The 18,522-nt window shown below is 40.9% G+C and overlaps 1 protein-coding gene across 1 annotated transcript; it reads left to right on the top strand.

Annotated features, from left to right (window-relative positions):
- Positions 1-235: 235 nt before the first annotated feature.
- Positions 236-16,914, top strand: LOC126108421 (zinc finger protein 708-like). The gene is made up of 2 exons (XM_049913628.1): positions 236-248; positions 15,609-16,914. Exon 2 carries the CDS (start codon positions 15,688-15,690, stop codon positions 16,912-16,914), a length of 1,227 nt encoding a protein of 408 aa, XP_049769585.1. The 5' UTR covers positions 236-248; positions 15,609-15,687.
- Positions 16,915-18,522: the final 1,608 nt, after the last annotated feature.

Below are 18,522 nucleotides of genomic sequence, written 5' to 3'. Positions count from 1 at the left end.
GCACTGAAGACAAAGTGAGAAAATGGAGAGTGAATTCTTACTAACATTCTGTTTCATTAACTGCAACAGTTTATCATGTCCTCTTTAACGATATTTTGAAGCCTCACTTACAGCATTTTGTGGACTAATCACATGTTGGTGGGCATTAATAGAAATCTGTTTACTGTCTTATCTGTTGTAAATCACTTGTCATTTCTTCAAATATTTCAGGTGGAAACCTCAACAGAATATGCATCTGATAGTACAAGGTGAGTTTTCATAATTCACTCTAGAACATTTTGAGAAATATAAATTTTTATTACTTGTGAAAGTACTTAAGGTATAAAATGCACTACTGTAATTATTCAATACTACCGATAAGCAACAACATTACAAGGCAGTATGGTCAGTAATGTTCTCTGCAACAACCATTATGTGACTGTTCCTAGATAAATAGAGCAAATGTCTAACATCTGTACAGGAAAATAGAAGTTCAGTTGGTATGTCAGCAGCTGTGGTGTGCTTAATGCACATCACCACATGAAAATCACTGAAATTCAACAGATTCATCTCGATGGACACAGGCTAATGTCATACTGCAGTAGAACAAGTAAGAAGTAAGGGTGAGTGGCTATATATCCAAAAATTGGAGCTGATTCCCACCTTTCAGATTAATGCATATGGTGTTGAACAGCTCTTTCAATGCTGTACCACAGTGGTGCTCAGGAAATACACAAGCTTTTAGTGGTGACAGTTTATGGGCCACCATCAAGAAGAACCGTAAGTAGCTGGTGCTAGTTTCACTAAGGTTGTGAAGACTTAACTGGTGAATCCTGATTCTCTTTGTTTCTCCTTTGTCCTGATGTTCCCTGAAGGCTGACCCATTCATTAAACACATTACAAGTGAGAAGGTAATGATTAATTCCCAGCTCTGAGTCAACAGGTAGGTTTCACACATACCCTCTGATACAGGCCAGGCCCAAACAGGGGTGACTGCCTAAGCTGTTACCTTCCCAAATGCCAATTGGTCCCTCTGTCAGGAGTTTGGGAGGTGTGACCTGACGAGTGAAGTCATTTATGGTGAGTGAATCCTCCTTTGAGAGGCCCCCCAATTAGAAGGAGCATACCATTGGAGATGTTGGCAATCATGGGTTATTATTTAGCAATGACTCAATCGCCATCTTAGTTCGTGTCTACTAAATGTCCTCACAGTATCATGTACCAGAGGTGGTCAGTCCTTTTCTATGGTTAATGCATGCATTCTGAAAGTTGCTGTAGCAGTTGCAGACGCTGTGAAATTCTTTTGTCATTTTTGTAATACAACTTTGCTTCTGAAGACGTATCGTGATTTTTCAAGCCCAACAACTGCTTGCAGCATTGCTCCTCCAGAATCCTGTTTGTGTTGAGGACCATCGTTCACTGAAATCTTCACATGATGTTCTTTACATTCTGATGCTAGATGGCCTCACTGAGGGAGAAATCCACACTTACCTCTCTAATCATGGCATCACTGTGGCCCATTGAGTAATGAAAAAGATAGATGCGAACTTAATGCCCGCATGCACTCTTTCTACCGTCTGCTCAAGTAGTGATTGCCTCACAGATTAAGGCAGGCTATGAAGTCATCACGGTCCAACCATACATTCCAAACCAGATGAGATCCTACAAGTGTCAACATTATAATAAAACATGTATCCTGTCAAAACATAGCCAAATGTGTTACTCTCAGCAAAGGTGGCCGAGCGGTTCTAGGCGCTTCAGTCTGGAACTATGCGACCACTACGGTCGCAGGTTCGAATCCTGCCTCGGGCATGGATGTGTGTGACGTCCTTAGGTTAGTTAGGTTTAAGTAGTTCTAAGTTCTAGGGGACTGATGACCTGAGATGTTAAGTCCCAAAGTGCTCAGAGCCATTTGAGCCACTCTCAGCAGAGATGTTCATGAGGGCAGCTGTTTGCCTCCTCTTGGCTGTATCATCTGTAATCCCATGAATGCCCAATGGGTCTTAATGAGTGAAACATCCATGAGATCTGAGTGTAGGACATCAAACCCCACACTGTAACTTGCAGTTAGCTAGTCAAAATCCGTGCATTTTACCATCTGGCATTTACAGTACCATTTTTGCTATGCCATGCATAACGGAGAATATGCCTACCCAGACTTACAACCTCAAGTTCAGTATTGCAGTAGTGAAATCACCCAGGTCACAGTAGCACCCCCATCTCCTACAGCTGTGCAACAGGCCATCAGATCTTTGCCCCTGGTGGCGAAATCACCTGCTACACAACTGTCAGGCTGAAATGATAAAAGCCATACTCCTGCAAAGACGTTCTACAGTTAAAACCATAGTCTTCATCTGCCAACTAGAAAGTTCTAAGAAATCAAACAAAAACGGTTTTCTCCTTCCCTGACAGAGATCTTCAGTGGTGTTGCCACATACACCCTCGCCCGGCTGACCTCCATTTTGCTGGTGCCCACTGCTTACTGGTTTTCTGTCATGGAATTCACAGGCTGACCCAGGGGGGAAGCTAATATGTTTGTAGACCTCATGGAACAGGATTCTCCAGCATCTGCCCCCTGTAGCAGTGGATTTTTGAAGGCTGGCACTCAGCAGCCACATAGGTGACTAACCTTCTTGTGTTCCCTCTTCCCCAATCCCCATTCCCCATTATGACTCTTCTCCAATGGAACATTCGTGGCATTAGATCTAACAAGGAGGAGTCACAGTTGCGCTTGGAATTGCAGTGTCCGCTTGTTTTCTGCTTCCAAGAAAAAAAAATTGTCCTCACAACCCCTTTGATCTCTCATGTTTCCTTCTGGTCCTCTGTGATCTTCCCCCAAGGACAGCATTCCACCTCACAGGGAGCCATGCTGGTCATCCATCTCATTGAACACTCGACTGCAAGCTGTTGCAGTCTACATTTCACTTCCTCATTTCACCTTTCCTCTTCATAACTTCTACACCCCTCTTTCATTTGCTGTTACTAAGTTGGACGTACTCCAGCTCATTGATCAGCTCTCTCACGCCTTTTTGCTGCTGGGAGACTTTAATGCCCACCATCTGATTTGGTGCTGTGGGAGAACCTGTCCAAGAGGTTCCCTTTTAGCTGACTTCCTGAATCTCTTACACAGGAGCACCTACGTTCCTTTCAGATTCCATGCACATTTATTACCATTTGGACCTCTCATTCTGCACTGTCCAGCTCGCTCATCATCTTGAATGGCCCATTCCCTCTGACACATACTCAAGTGATGACTTTCTGTGTGCTATCCATTCGCCGACTACAAACCCACCTGAGTGCAAATCCAATTAGCAGTTTTCCAAGGCCAACTGCAGGCTTTACCTCTCCCTCACTACATTTACACAGTTGTGATGACCACTTAAAGTATCTTCCAAACGTTATCCCTACCGCCGAAGTATGTTCCATACCATGCACTTCATGTTTACTGTAACATGTTCTGTTCCCTGGTGGGCTGAGGCATGCAGCAATGTGGTTTGCTTGCGGAGATGTGCTCTCCACATTTTGAACCATCATACTGATACATCTGCTGGAGGGCTGGTATCCTCTGTAGTCCATACATCTGGGGCTTCAGAGGCCATCTGCCACATTTACTAGAGGAAATTTTGAAATACAAAGTTGTCTCAAGGTTTATATGGTTTGGATTTGTCAGACACACTTATGCAGGAAAACATGATGCCTGAATGCCCGTTGTATCATTGCCTTTGCTGTCCCCATTAACCATGTGGACTCTCTCACCAGGTATCTCAGCTCCCTTTTCGTCAAAGATTTTATAGTCGGTTTCAGTTGTACATCAACCTGTCTCCTAAATTCAGTGACATTAGCTATGCTTTCATGTGTTTCCAGCCAGTCAGTGCTGTACGTCATTGCCCCCTGCTCATATATTGGAGGAAAGTAGTTTGCTTTAAATTTAGACCAATTAGGATTAGAGTGAAAGTCAATACATCAAAGCTTCAAATTATGCAGAGGTTTGCATACTGCTTGTTTTTCAGCAATTTTCAGGGAAAATATCATTCAGCAATATCCTCAGAGGTATGAACTGAAGTCATGGTAGCGCTGAACATTGTACAACAGCTGGTTCCTTTTGGTGAAGTGACAACACAATTCAGGTGGCCTTAAATCACCAAGAGCTTCATACCCCAAACATCTAAATTTACAGTTCCACGTTTTGTGGATTTCCACATTATCTCAGGCAAAGTATCCTACATAAACACACTGTAAAATCTCGTGATTTTAAATTTTCTGACGAGTTTAAGCAGATCTATATTTTTAATCCTTCTTTCCAGTACCACTGCTGTGGAAGTTTTTTAAATGTGCAACCCAAGCCATTTTCTGTATTGTAAATAGAGGCCTTTACCTATAGCGATGGCCTCCATGGCCATATTACACCTTTTAGTTGCTTGTAGTTACTTTTCCCTTTTTCGGACGTTCTGTACTGCTTGAAATATATCAGCTCTCCTAGCTAATGAAACCAGTGGCTGACAGCCCAGCAAATGTAGGAATCAGAACCTGAATTATTTCACCAGATGTCTTTGGTATTGGTAGGAACCTGGGCGTTTTAACCCATCATTTCCTTCCATCTTTCTTCCTCAAGGCACCTTTTGCTACTGTCACCAATTCTGTAAATATTTCATAGGTTTTTCTTCATATTTAGCATATAGTGAGTTGTATTCAGTATTGCTTGAAGGTTAGTCCAGTACCCAATTTAAGTTCGAGCAAACATTGCCTTATCAACATCATATGCAGGAATAGGTTGTCCTATATGAATATCCGTCCCTTGACATACCTGCACAGCTTTATCAATGAGTATTTGGTGAGCAATATGGTGATCTTTATTTGTAGTGTAGGTGATGATGTGCTCTTTGCACACATTTTCCAATGTGTTAAAGCCCTTATCACCATAATCTAGGTGCTATTTCAATTTGTTTCCAGCCCCACAGACATTGTATCCAGAAATACAAAGTTCGAATGGCAGACTCTTGAGAATACCACCTCCAACTTTGTTGACACATTTCTTATCACTCGTGCCACACTACTGCATGGTTTGACCTTTGATTTTCGTATTGCATAGCAATTTGCGACTGTTCACCCAGCTGTTGAGCTTCGATGAGAAACTAAACCATTTCCTCAAAGCCCTGTTCCCTCGACATCTTACGATCTGCTCTATGAGGAACATAATGGGTTTAAAGCTTTCCCATAGTTCGTTTGTGACATCATTAGGTTTGTTCTTAATTCTGTGGTGAATAATGCGATTATACTTGTCAATGGTCTGTGGCTGTATGTTCAGCTATTTGCACATACGTAGAAGATTACATTGCTTCCACATTCGGTTTTCGATTGTCTAGTTTAACCATTTGGCAGTGCTAGTTTCCAAATGGGAGAATGTTGAGTAGTGATTTATCCAACATCATTCGAATTCTACCTTGAAATGCCTATTGTAAAATTTACTTCCATTACATGCTTCAAGGTTGTTGGGCGTCGAGTTAGTCCTGTCTGCAACAATTGTTTAGAAACCTCTCAAACCTCCTTCCTTGACTTTACTTTCAAAGGTAAGGCCCAAGCAAAATTGGAACGTGTGTCTGTGACCATGAGAATGTACTTGAAATCATTATTTGATTTTAAGTAATCTTGCATATCTGAGATCAGCCTGCCACGTATAATCCATTCCTTGTATTATCAGAAATATTCTGCATGCAGGTCTGTAAAGCTCATGAACAACTCCCTCCACAATTACTCGACAATGCTCATGTGACCAGCATTCTCTTCACCAGATGAAGTTGTAAACAGTCGTAATCGAGCTATGATTTCATTTAGTTACCATAATTTGTATACTCTAGAGGTAGATTGTTCAGTCTTTCAGGCTAAACTTCGGTTATTTTACCTGCACTATGTGGAGCTGCTACTGCTGGTACAGTTAAAATCCTGTATTTGTCACTCTATGAAACTCCATTCATCCTTTTGGGGTTTTACATGTGTTGGTAATTAGTAATAATGGACCACATGTTTTTATAGTTTCAGGGTATATTTTTAACATTTGACGTTTTCAGAATTATTAACTGTAAGAGCCCTGGCAGTCTTTCAAATTCTTGTTCCCAATTCTTATGGCCTCTTGGTTAAGCATATTGAGTGCTTACCTACCAAACATGGTTTTGTCCTGAGACCCCATATGTTGTCTTAACTCATCATTGCTACTTCTCCTCCTCCTCCTCCTCCTCCTCCTCCTCCTCCTGTTTCTGCTTGTATCTACAGTGCATGACAATTCTTCCAGCCTGTCAGTTCCTGGCTTAAATGGTACTGAGAGATGCTGGTCTTGTTGCAGTTGACCTAATTTTCACAAAAGTAACTTCTATCACATTGCCTTCCACACCTCTGTTTTTAGCATTACACTTTTTGGCAACATCCTGCTGTATACTAAGGCATTTTTGAGACAGTTTACAATCTAATGTGCTTGAGACTATGGGTGGGGAGTGAAGTGCCTTAGCCATCACATTCTTGTTCCACACATACGTTAGTTTTGCATCGACTTCTTTAATTTCTTGCCCGCCGGAGGTTCGAGTCCTCCCTCGGGCGTGTGTGTGTGTGTGTGTGTGTGTGTGTGTGTGTGTGTGTGTGTGTGTTGTCTTTAGCGTAAGTTAGTTTAAATAGTTTGTAAGTCTAGGGACCGATGACCTCAGCAGTTTGGTCCCATAGGAATTCACACACACATCTTTAATTTCTTGTTGACACACAGTTCACATTCCTGTATTGGAGCATTCAACACCTCAACATTCATAGCACCTCCATTGACAAGACCTTCAGTTCCCTTAATTTAGTGTTACTACCTCCATTTTTTTGTCAAATGCACGTGCTTTGCATCCTCCGAATGAATGTCCAACACATGTTCAAATTTGTACATAGTGTACAATATACTGACACATGTGCATTTTGGTGCATTGCCTTTTTGAAGATACTTGTTCAAGTTCTGTTTCTATTGACTCTCATTCAATTTACTAGTTTTATCTGTAACCAGCAAGCTATACTGACAGTTACTTCAGCAATCCTCACATGTAACAAATTCATTGAGTGGCATGCCATTTCCTACATGTACTTTGGAAATATGCTTTAAATTTAGATTGTCCTGTTCGAAAGTTATAAGATTGATGTATCCCAGACAAATAGCTTTGGGATGCTTAAGTATGTCTCACTGAAATGAAATACATTGACTTGCATGTGGCGAGCAAATCAGAAATCCTGATTTTCCACTGAGATGAGATGTTGCCAGATATGAATATGCTGTTAGGTTTTACGTTTTCAGATGGTAGAATGTCGCTGCTTTTGCTGGCTGTTCAGTATGTTACTCCCTTAATTCCATGCAAAATTTCCTGCAGTAGCTGATATTTTGACTGAAACTGAATTTTTGAAAAATATATACATGCTCGAAGTGGTCTCCCACAGGGTATGTCAACAGTGTAAAAACTAGATTATTTTCCACAGCATGAAGCCCCAATAACCAAAGCATTTCTGTCAGGAAGTAATGATCCATTTGTCTTGTTCTTCTGGTTTCTACCTTCATAATAGCAGGACCAGTCATTTGAAGACCCTTGTGGTGAGACTGTTTCTTCCACTTGGTTATGGTGGTAAATGTTTATTTACATTGAAATAGAGGGGTTTTATAAAATCTTACTTACAGATGGGTATATAAACTAACTTAAATAAGATTGTAATTCAGTGCCCACATCTGGTGATGTTGAATCATACATTTCCACTGCAGTCAATGCACAGAATGCATCATGGAGTCGAGCTATGGTAGTTTCCAATGAATGGAGAGTTTGGCAAGTTATGGACAGTAGATAAGTGCACAGTGTGCTGTAGAATTGGAGGATATGTGACTGCCTTCGTTGCCAACACATTAGCTCATCCTGTACTGCATTTCATTAAACTTGAAAGTCTGCTCCTGTAGATCTGAGCTCCTTCTGTGGTGAAATATTTTAACTATATCAACTGAATCCCCTACAGAGATGGTATGATCACCTGGTAACAGCAGGGGAGAGCAAACTTTTCTGTGGAACAAGGCTGAAATTAGCTTTGACATATTGCATGGTCAATGTCATTCGTCCAACGAGAATATTATTTTGTCATCACTAAATTAATGGTTTTCAACTAATTCCACTTATAAGTACTCCCTATTCAATATTACACATTCTGACATGCTTACACCCACTGGTATTCAAACAGTAGGTTTGATTGAACAGCATTTTGTTGATACCAGATTCCTGCTGCTGCAACAACTTCATCTTTCCAGCAAGGAAGGCACATAGTGTTAGTTAGAAGCTTATTTGCACATTTTCTCTATTCATCAGCATCAGCATTAATAATTAAACTGGCTCACAACAGGGACTTTGGATGCATGACTTGACATCCTTATCCTTCAAAGTTTGTCACAAGTGAGCAAATTATTTATCCATTGCTGTAAGTATATTTTCACAACATCTACTACTATTATAGCTATAATTGTATTATTATTATTATTTCTTTACTTTCTCAGACGTTAAGTCTGGTTAAAAATGGAAAGTGACGCGGACTTTGATCAAGCGTCACTTCCTGTTAACTGTACGGTATATGTTATATTGCATTTAGGAACTTTCGGGTAATTGAACATGTATCAATAATTACGGATTTCTGTAATTGTATATATATAAGTTTGGATGTAGCTGTATTGGATTGATGTACTGGTGGATATTGTGTGGTATGACTGCTGTAGTTGATAGTATAATTGGTATAATGTCAACTGTATTGCAATCATGAATTCATCTGTCTCACTGTATATATTACCTTTTCTTAGCCATGTGTTGGATGCGTCTTGGTCGATGTGTGGCTGTGTTAGATGATACGGTTGCTTGCCATGTAGTGTTTTCTTTTTCCAATTTACTTTCTTCATATCTGTTGATGTTACGTGATCTAAGGGTTGTAGAAGTGGTTATGAAATTGCAGTGGTGTAGCCGATGTATTTATATGAGTGATTGCTTTGTGTATTATGCTAGTTTCTACTCGTTCCATAAAGAATTTTCTTAAATTGTCTACCTGTCCATAATGTAGGTTTTTTGTATCGATAAATCCCCTTCTTCCTTCCTTTCTGCTTAATGTGAATCTTTCTGTTGCTGAATGTATAGCTTTTGTCTTGTTTCTTGCTGGCAATTCTGATTTCAGTATTTTTGTTAGTCTTTGTCTATATTTTTCTTTTAGTTCTTCTTTAATATTTTTATTATCTATTCCTATTTTTTGTCTGTATCCTAGATATTTATAGGCATCTGTTTTTTCCATCCCTTCTATGCAGTCACTGTCGTTATCCAATATGTAATCTTCTTGTTTAGTGTGTTTTCCCTTGACTATGCAATTTTTCTTACATTTGTCTGTTCCAAAAGCCATATTTTATCATTGCTGAATATTTCTGTTATCTTTATTATTATTATCATCTTTATTATTATTATCATCTTTATTATTATTATTTTATTTTTGTTATTTAGCTTCAAATCCCATATTTTGTGCACATTTGTGTATTTACCAGGCACATTTATATGCTTTATTAACTGCGTAGTCCATAGAACCACTGGCTGAATTGCATCACTCATTTGTTCTGTGTTACTTGCAGCACTTAGATATCTCAATCCAGTGGTAGCTCTCATAGTAGCAGCATGCCATCAGAGGACTGTGAGCTGACACATCTTTTCATAAGAAGCGACTTATTTTAAATTTTGTCAGTGTTCCTTACCTTCAACTCATATATTTCATATATGTCCGTGTATTTACTATGCCAACTCTTGTATGGACAGATACAGTAATGGCTGTGTTCAAGTGTGAATAATGTTGGTGATTCTTCACTCACAGCTCCCGGTAGTGTTGTCCACCAATTGGTGCACTGCTGCAGTCACCTTGTGTACTGCCCACACTGAGATTGACCTCTCACTTGCAGTTGAGTGGGAAGTCATTTCAGCATGTGGATGGCAGTGAAAGACTTTCCATGTTGGTGATTGGAGAGCCTACTCAGTTCGTCAGATTAACAGATTCAGGTGCTGTCCATGGCTGATGAAATCCATGAGCCAGATGAAGTTTCTTCCATGTTCCAGAGGAAGCCTCTCAGCGTGCAAGACTGGGCATTCACAGAGGGTAGTATTACTGGTAATTGGAAGCTCCGATGTTATGTATGTAGTGGCACCATTTAGAGATACGACTGCATAGGAGGGGAAGGAATCCAATGTGCATTGTGTGTGCATACTCGGTGGAGTCTTTACGGATAAGAAATGGGTGCTTCCAAATGCCGTGAAAAGCATGCCATAGCCAGCTGTAGGTGGTGACTCACATTGCTCACAATATGTGCCACATTGAATTGGAAGAGGTTCTCTCTGGTTTGAGGTGAGTACCTGAAGTAGTACTGCTCCCAGTCTTGCTTTCGAGATGGCGGGGCTCACCATCTGTAGCACCATGAGCAGAACTGAAAGTGGTTCATTGGTACAGACTGGAGGGACAGTCTGTCCCAGACAGTTCTGCAACTGTGTAGGTTGCGGATTCCTTGACTAGCACCAAAAGTTGGTGGATTTGTGGGTTCTGATAAGTGGGTCAGGATTCAACTACACAAATGAAGCAGTTCCACGAGTGTGGGGATGTGTAGAGGATTCTGGGCTTTTTTTAGGTTAGAGGGTCTCAGATAAGTGCAGAAAGGGCTTCAGTTTCAAAGGCTTCAAGTAGAACACCGAAGGAGAATAGATACAACCACAATAAAGGTATGGAAATACGCTCAGCTGAAATTTTTCGAGAGACCTAACCATGTTCACAAAGAATAGATGAAATACAGTTGGTGGTGTAGTGTTCATTGCTGGTGGAAGTGGTTTACCTTGTAGTGAAATTCAAGTAGATATTTCCTTTCAGGTTTTATGGGTAGTGATCAGTTAAAAGTTCAGGGCTGAGATGCCGCTTTCGATCTGTAAAACTATTACTTTCTGGCGTTTCGTTGCCAACTGCGGGCAACATCTTTGGAGGTGAGTCAATGATGGGTGCTAATCCATGGAATTCCCGTTCAGATAGAGGACACAAACATACGTCACGTCGAACCGACTGTAAGTCTGTCTCTGACTAACGTCATTATTCTCGATCGAATGTAATCGATCGTCAAATGGTTGGTGGAAAGGCGACCACCATATCCTGTGTAACTGTAAGCCTTCCTCTTTTCTATTGAAATTCTTGCGGTGTTTCTGAATCTCTATAGCTTTCCTATACATACGTGCATAATAATAGATGTCCTGGCCAACACGCTTGTCTCACTAAATTTTATTTCATGATCACCGTCTTTAAAAACTTGTTCCCCTATGCTGAATGTCAGTACATCCCAGTTGACAGTTTCTTCTGTGTTCAGTTTAACGTCTATTGACACGTCTTATCGTTGTTCCAATATAAACCTTCCCACAGTCACATGCAATTTTATATTCTTGGTCAGTAAAATTCTTCTGGGTTTGATGATGGCGTCTTGCAACAATCGCCGAAACGTCGGAATTTTATAGGTGACAATGCGCTTCAAACGCAGAAGAATTTTATTGACTGTGACAACGGACGCGGAAGCTTATGTTTACACTCGCTAATCTTCTTTGTAGGTCTAAAGATTGTTTAAACTTGAAACTCAGCCAGAACCTTACCAATACATTCCATAATATTGCTAATAATTGGAAGAAAAACTACCCTCGATATATTGGGGAAAGTAAACGTTTAATGTCAGTGGTAGGCATAAAACGTCGTCCAAAACCGTACTGAATGGCGTCTCTGAAAATTATTTTGAACAATGGGTACAGAAGCGCGAAAACATCCTTGACATCTTAATAGCCCTGACCAAGCAGGGATTAGTGACCACAATGTTGTTGAGCCATGAAGAGTTCACAAGAGTGAATATTGTAACATCGAGACTCACCAAAATAAACGCAAAATTCACGCCCTTAAAAAAAAGCAGATAAAAATTCGCTTGACACATTCCGAAGAGAGTTTGCACTCCGTCAGATAAGTCTTTCTAAACGTAGTCCAGATGCGTTTTAAAGTCAAATGAGTAATAACTGAGAGATACGTGTCAAATTAATATGATGTGGTACTGACACAAAACAGGTCAGACCACTGGTGCAGAAGCAATGAATTACACATGCCAAATTAAAAAGAACGAAAAATCCACAAGATTGGCGAAGTTTTACAGAGGCTCGAAATTTAGCGCAAAATCTATTAGACAGACTTTTAATAGTTTCCAGAACGACATTCTGTCTCGAAATCTGGTAGAAACCCCAAAGATATTCTGGTGGTATGTAAAGTACACAATTGTAAAGGTGCATTAATACCTTCACTGCGCAGTAACAATGGTAAAGTTATTGACGACAGTGCTACTAAAGGGAGTCACTGAAGACGGATTTCCTAAATTCCGTCTAAGGATAAATATAGTGGAGCAGCTTAACACTTGAGAGAGGCAATGCCTCCAGCTTCCTTTCAGAATATGCTGATACAGTAGCTCCATACTTAGCAGTCATATACAACTTTTCAACGGCAGAAAGATTGGTACTCGAAGTCTAAGTTGCACAAATTACACCAGAAACCAAGAAAGGGGATGTGAGTAATACGATGAAATGCACGCCCATACAACTAACGTCGTTCGCAGTAGGATTTTGGAAAATATAGTCAGTTTGAACATTATGAATTACCTTGAAGACATCATTTATTGACAAATAGCCAACACACATTCGGAAAACATAATTCTTGTGAAACACAAGAAGCTCTTTATTCTCGCAAAGTAATGACTGATATGGACGGATGACATAACATTGATTCCATATTTTTTGATTTTCAGAAGGCTTTTGACTCAATTCCTCACAAGTAACTTCCAATTACATTGTGTGCCCCTGGGGTATCATCGTAGTTATGTGCACTGGTTCGTGATTCTGTACGAGAAAGGTCACAGTTCATAATAACTGCCAGAAGGTCATTGAAGTAATATCTGACGTTTCCAAAGTAAGTGTTTAGGCCGTCTCTTGTCCCTGACCTACATACACGATGTGAAAAATAGCAATTGGTCGTAAATAATGAAGAGCATGAAGTCAACCACTTGATTGCGGAAAGGAATGTGCTAAATTTCTTTCACACGATAAATCATACAAACCTAAAAGCTGTGAACTCAACTGAATGCATAGGAATTACTCTTATGAATAAATTAAATCATAACATCCTTATAGATAATGCTCTGGAGAAAGCAAACCAAAGACTGATTTATTGGGACACCGCTTGGAAAACGTAACAGGTCTACTAACGAAATGGCTTACACTATGTATATCTGTTATCTTGAGGAGTACTGCAATGTGGTGTGGGACATGAAAAAAGTTGAAAGTAGTGTAGCTCGTTTTGTACTATTGCGGAAACAAGTGAGAGAGTGCTATAGGTATGATACATGAACTGGGATGGTGATAATTAAAACAGACTTCTTCGCTATGGCACGAATTTTACATGAAATTTCAAACACACAGGAACAAATCATCATAGTAAAGTACGAGAAATCGGAGCTCACATGCATGGAAAGATGTAAGTGTTCGTTTTCCCTGCATGCAGTGAGAGTGGAATGGTAGAAAAGTAGATTAAATATTATGGTTCGATCACCCTCTGCCAGGCCAATAATTATGAATTGCAGAGTAATCATGTACATATAGATCAGGCATCATCGTCATTTTACATATGTAAGAGGATCTATTGGTCTTAGAACGTTCAGGGGGTGTGGCTGCTAATTGTACAATTCCAACATATGCAACACTTCATACATCTTAGTTATAGTACTGTGATATGACATAATGGGCTCAGAGACATGAGACCACAGGGCAGTGTGTGCTTAATGAAATATGCTGGAGCACTGGCCATGAGAGTGGAGGTGTTCATGGCTGGATGCTTACGCTCATTTCAGTGAAATATGATGCATTTGAACTGCACTTGGAATAGGAGTTGCTACACATATGTTTAGCCAAATTACAGGGAAGAGACAGGAGACACCTCATTCCTTCCTTCCCCCTCCCCCTCGTGTCCCATATACCCTTTGTCCTGTGGACCTCAGGTCGTAGCTGCTTTCCTGTCTTCTCCTTCTCCCCCACCATCGCTCCCGTCCTCTCCCGCCCTCGCTCCCGTCCTCTCCCGCCCTCGCTCCCGCCCTCGCTCCCGTCCTCTCTCCCGCCCTCTCCCGCCCTCGCTCCTGCCCCCCTCGCTCCCGCCCCCCTCGCTCCCGCCCCCCTCCCTCCCGCCCCCCTCGCTCCCGCCCCCCTCACTCCCGCGCCCTCGCTCCCGCCCCCACGCTCCCGCCCCCCTCGCTCCCGCCCCCCTCGCTCCCGCCCCCCTCGCTCCCGCCCCCCTCGCTCCCGCCCCCCTCGCTCCCGCCCCCCCTCGCTCCCGCGCCCTCGCTCCCGCCCCCTCGCTCCCGCCCCTCGCTCCCGCCCCCCTCGCTCCCACCCCCTTGCTCCCGCCTCCCCCCGCTCCCGCCCGCCCTCGCTCCCCCCCTCGCATCAAATGCTATGACAATATTTGCTTAGTAGGCGGAACGAGTTGTAATATTTTCATGGTAATGTAAGAAATGACCAATCATGGTAGCCGAGAGCACTAACATGCTGATTCCTGGATTCACGTAAGCGCGCCGTCCCTGAATCGAATTTGTCTTACAGATTAACGATGAAGTGCCATTGTACTGGCCAGCCTGGATGTGGTTTTTAGGTGGTTTTCCATGTACCGCTAGGTGAATACCAGGCTGGTCACCACATTCCGTCTCAGTTACACAGCTTGCAAACATTTGCAGTCATTTACGCTTTCCTGTGGATTATACCGGATGCAGGTAGTTAGGGTATACTATTTCTGTCCTGTGGGGGGGAGTGGTGGTAGTCTTTGTGAGTGGCGACCCCATCGAAATACTAGCGTATATATGCAATGGCACTTCACAACTAGCCTTAGCCGAAAGACCAAGTAAAGGTGTCAAAGTCCCATTAGTCCCCCGACTAGTTGTACGATAGAGGGGTACTGGAGCAGGTAGATAGAATGTAAGAAACGGTTTTTGTTCATAATGACAGCACTTTGGTTTTAGAATTGAGAGAACAAAGGAAGGAATAAAGCAGTGGTCACAGCTGTAGTGCCAAACGTTTTAGGAAATGTGGTGTAAACCATCAGCTGTGTTACTGTTCAGGCTTACTATGTGTGTTGATAAAATACATGTGCATGAATAGTTCATGAATGAATGTACCTGCCACAAAAAGATTAAGGATATGAAACAAGTACCCAGTACCTACACAACTCTTACATGGTGGTCTCTATTAAGTTGTAGCACTGTATTTTAAAAAGATTGTAACACTTGAAAGTGAATTATTTTAATTCTCATCTAAAAATTTCAAATCAAATTGGCAGTGACTCAGATTAATCATTATTTTTACCTCTTCAGTTCCTTCCTTCTGGTGGAATATTTTAATTTTAAATCACTAACAGTTCTTATGCAATTTTATGAATTCTCGCTTATAGTACTGGATTTATGGACACCTAAATATTCTTTCTTTGTTGTACGTATATCAGTATTTAACATTATCCTCATTACTCTCCAGATTGACTCAGTGTACTAGTGGGAGCTGTGGCATACCATGTGAAGAAATTTGTCAGCATAGAGTGGTCCAGGATGAGTTGATGATAGACATGAAGTCAACACATGAGTTTGGTACCAATACAGAAGATATGACTGTTGATAAGAACTGCTCAGTTGCCACGCGATATAACTGTAGTACGAGGGAAAAGGAATTACATGTATATAGCTGTAATTTCTGCCAACAGAGCTTTCCTTCAAAATACAGATTCATAAAGCATGTGTTTATGCACATTGATGGCATGCAACCACCTTCGTATGTTTGTAAGTGGTGTGGTGAAGTATTTCACAGTAATGTTAGTTTGAAAAAACATTTGAGAATGAGTGAGAATTTTGTCTTAACTGCTGGAAACCATGAAAAATATGGCTATAGTGGAGAGCATCAAAGCAGTATCTTTCCAGATAGTGAGCCGGAAGTTTCTATTGCAGAATACAACGAGCTGAATTCATACAAGGAAACATGGAAAGCTGCTAGTGACATAGGTAACACACACATGACAAATGATACAGGGGAAACAAATCATTATGGATCTTTATCTACAACTGTTAATGTCAGATCCCAGGGTGATGTACTTACTACAAACAGAAGCCACAAATGTGATATTTGTGGCAAATCTTTTGCTGGTGCAGGCAATCTCAAGAAACATGGATTAATTCACACTCGAAAAAAACCTCACAAATGTAAGATTTGTGGCAAATCTTTTGCTTTCCCAAGCCATCTCAAGAAACATGTGTTTCTTCACACTGGAAAGAAACCTCATAAATGTGAGCTTTGTGGACAATCTTTTGCCAGCAGAAGCAATTTCAATATACACACATTAATTCACACTGGAAGAAAATCCCACAAATGCGAGATTTGTGGGAAATCTTTTGCCAGCAGAAGCACTCTCTATAGACATACTTTAATTCACACTGGAAAAAAATCCCACAAATGCGAGATTTGTGGGAAATCTTTTGCTTTCTCATGCAATCTCAAGAGACATGTGTTTCTACACACTGAAAAGAAACCTCATAAATGTGAGATTTCTGGGAAATCTTTTGCTTTCTCAAAAGGTCTCAAGAAACATGTATTACTTCACACTGGAAAGAAACCTTATAAATGTGAGAATTGTGACAAATCGTTTGCCCTCTCACGTTATCTAAAGAAACATGTATTCATTCACACTGAAAAGAAACCACACAAATGTGACATTCGTGGGAAATCTTTTGCTAGGGCAGGCAATCTCAAGACACACGTTCATTCACACCAGGAAGAGACCTCACAAAAGTGATGTGTGTGGCAAATTATTCTTAGATCAGCTGATCTCAAGATGCATGCATTAGGACACATTGGAAGGGGATCTCACAAATGTGATACCTGTGACAAAAGTTTCACTCAGTTGGGCACTCTCAAGATGCATCAGAAAGAAACTACTAGTAAGTGTTAGTTTTTTGTAGATAGGTTTTCCTGGTTGATGCCCTCAAGACGTGTAAAATAGTGGATGAAGCAAGGGGAGAATGAATTGTAATGCCCATGAAATAACATACAAAGGTGGTATAATTGTGAAACGATGTGAACTACAGAGTGGTAACAGATAATGTGACATTATAAAAATCCATATCTGCTGCTTGAGATGTCAAGAAATTGTATTACTCGAGAAACATGACTCAAATGTGTTTTTGTCAATAACACTGCTGTTTTGTTTCCTATAGCTCTTGAGACAAGAAAATTGTGTATTGTGATGAATCCCTATGTTTGTCAGTAATCATAAGTACCATGCAATATTCAGTATAAGGCCAAGGATATGTGATGACTTGCTGCTAATTATTCCAAACATAGGCATCATGTAGTACTTGTAACTGTGCATTTTAGAAACAATGACATCAAAAATATATTCATGGCACTTCCTTCACAAAGGATAGTAAACTCAACACTGGAGAAACATGGGTATGGGAATGATTTTAGTCAGGTATGTTTTCTCAAGAGATCTGCTGTATGTGAAATGAATAGAGTGTACATTTATGTTCTGTTAGTACTAATCCTGTATTAGTAAGAGTAACAACAAATATAGCAACCTGCTTAATAGCCTGTTTGTTCACCTTTGGAACACAATACTTTGGCAGTTCTACACAGTATGGACTTGGCATGTCATTTATGTGTTTCTGCATGTATGTTGCTCCATTTGCATTCCACACGTTCATATCAGCTACATGGTGTGGTCAAGATGTTAGGTACCATACTACTAAGGCAACTGTAGAGTCGTTCTGCATATGTGACATGGGCAGTTATCCTGCTGGAAGATTCCTTCACCATGGGAGAGCATATCAGGCATGAAGGGATCTATGCAGTAGCAATAACTCACATAGTCGGCAACTGTCATGATGCCTTCAATTACTACCAGATGTCCCAAAGGATCCCAAGTGACTGTCCACATAGCATAATGGGCCCTCCACCTGGTGCCATTTGCCTAGATGATAGCATATCTGGATGTGGCAACTTACCTGGTGTAACAGGAAATGTCACACGTCCTGACAGTTGGCAGTTGACATTAGCATTGACCTTCATTCCAGCATCAAGATCCCTTGCCCACTGCAGTTGCAATTGAACATTTTTGTGGAGCCCCATGTTCAACAATATACATTGATTTGTGGGTTCAAAAACGTCTATGGCTGCTCAAGCATTGTTTTCCGTAATTAGATACGACACACATTGCCAAATGTCAAGCTTCACAGAGCAGGCAAGCCTCTGACCTGCATGATTTGCAATGCATAGGTGTATTACATGTTTTCATAAAGTTATCGATTTATCACCTTTTAGTTACTTTCCACAGATGTTCACAAAAGTAGCATAGATTCAGCCTACCAGCTTCATCACTTTTGAGGTGCTTGTTCCCAACTAC

The sequence above is a fragment of the Schistocerca cancellata genome, chromosome 11 (assembly GCF_023864275.1).
Source record: "Schistocerca cancellata isolate TAMUIC-IGC-003103 chromosome 11, iqSchCanc2.1, whole genome shotgun sequence".
NCBI classification, from domain to species: Eukaryota; Metazoa; Arthropoda; class Insecta; order Orthoptera; family Acrididae; genus Schistocerca; species Schistocerca cancellata.
Note: the sequence above shows the minus strand (reverse complement) of the source record. Positions and strands in the feature narration are given on the sequence as shown.

Bases quoted from the DNA above. Each gene is read 5' to 3' on its own strand.
- LOC126108421 (XM_049913628.1), top strand. From the start codon at position 15,688: ATGATAGACATGAAGTCAACACATGAGTTTGGTACCAATACAGAAGAT.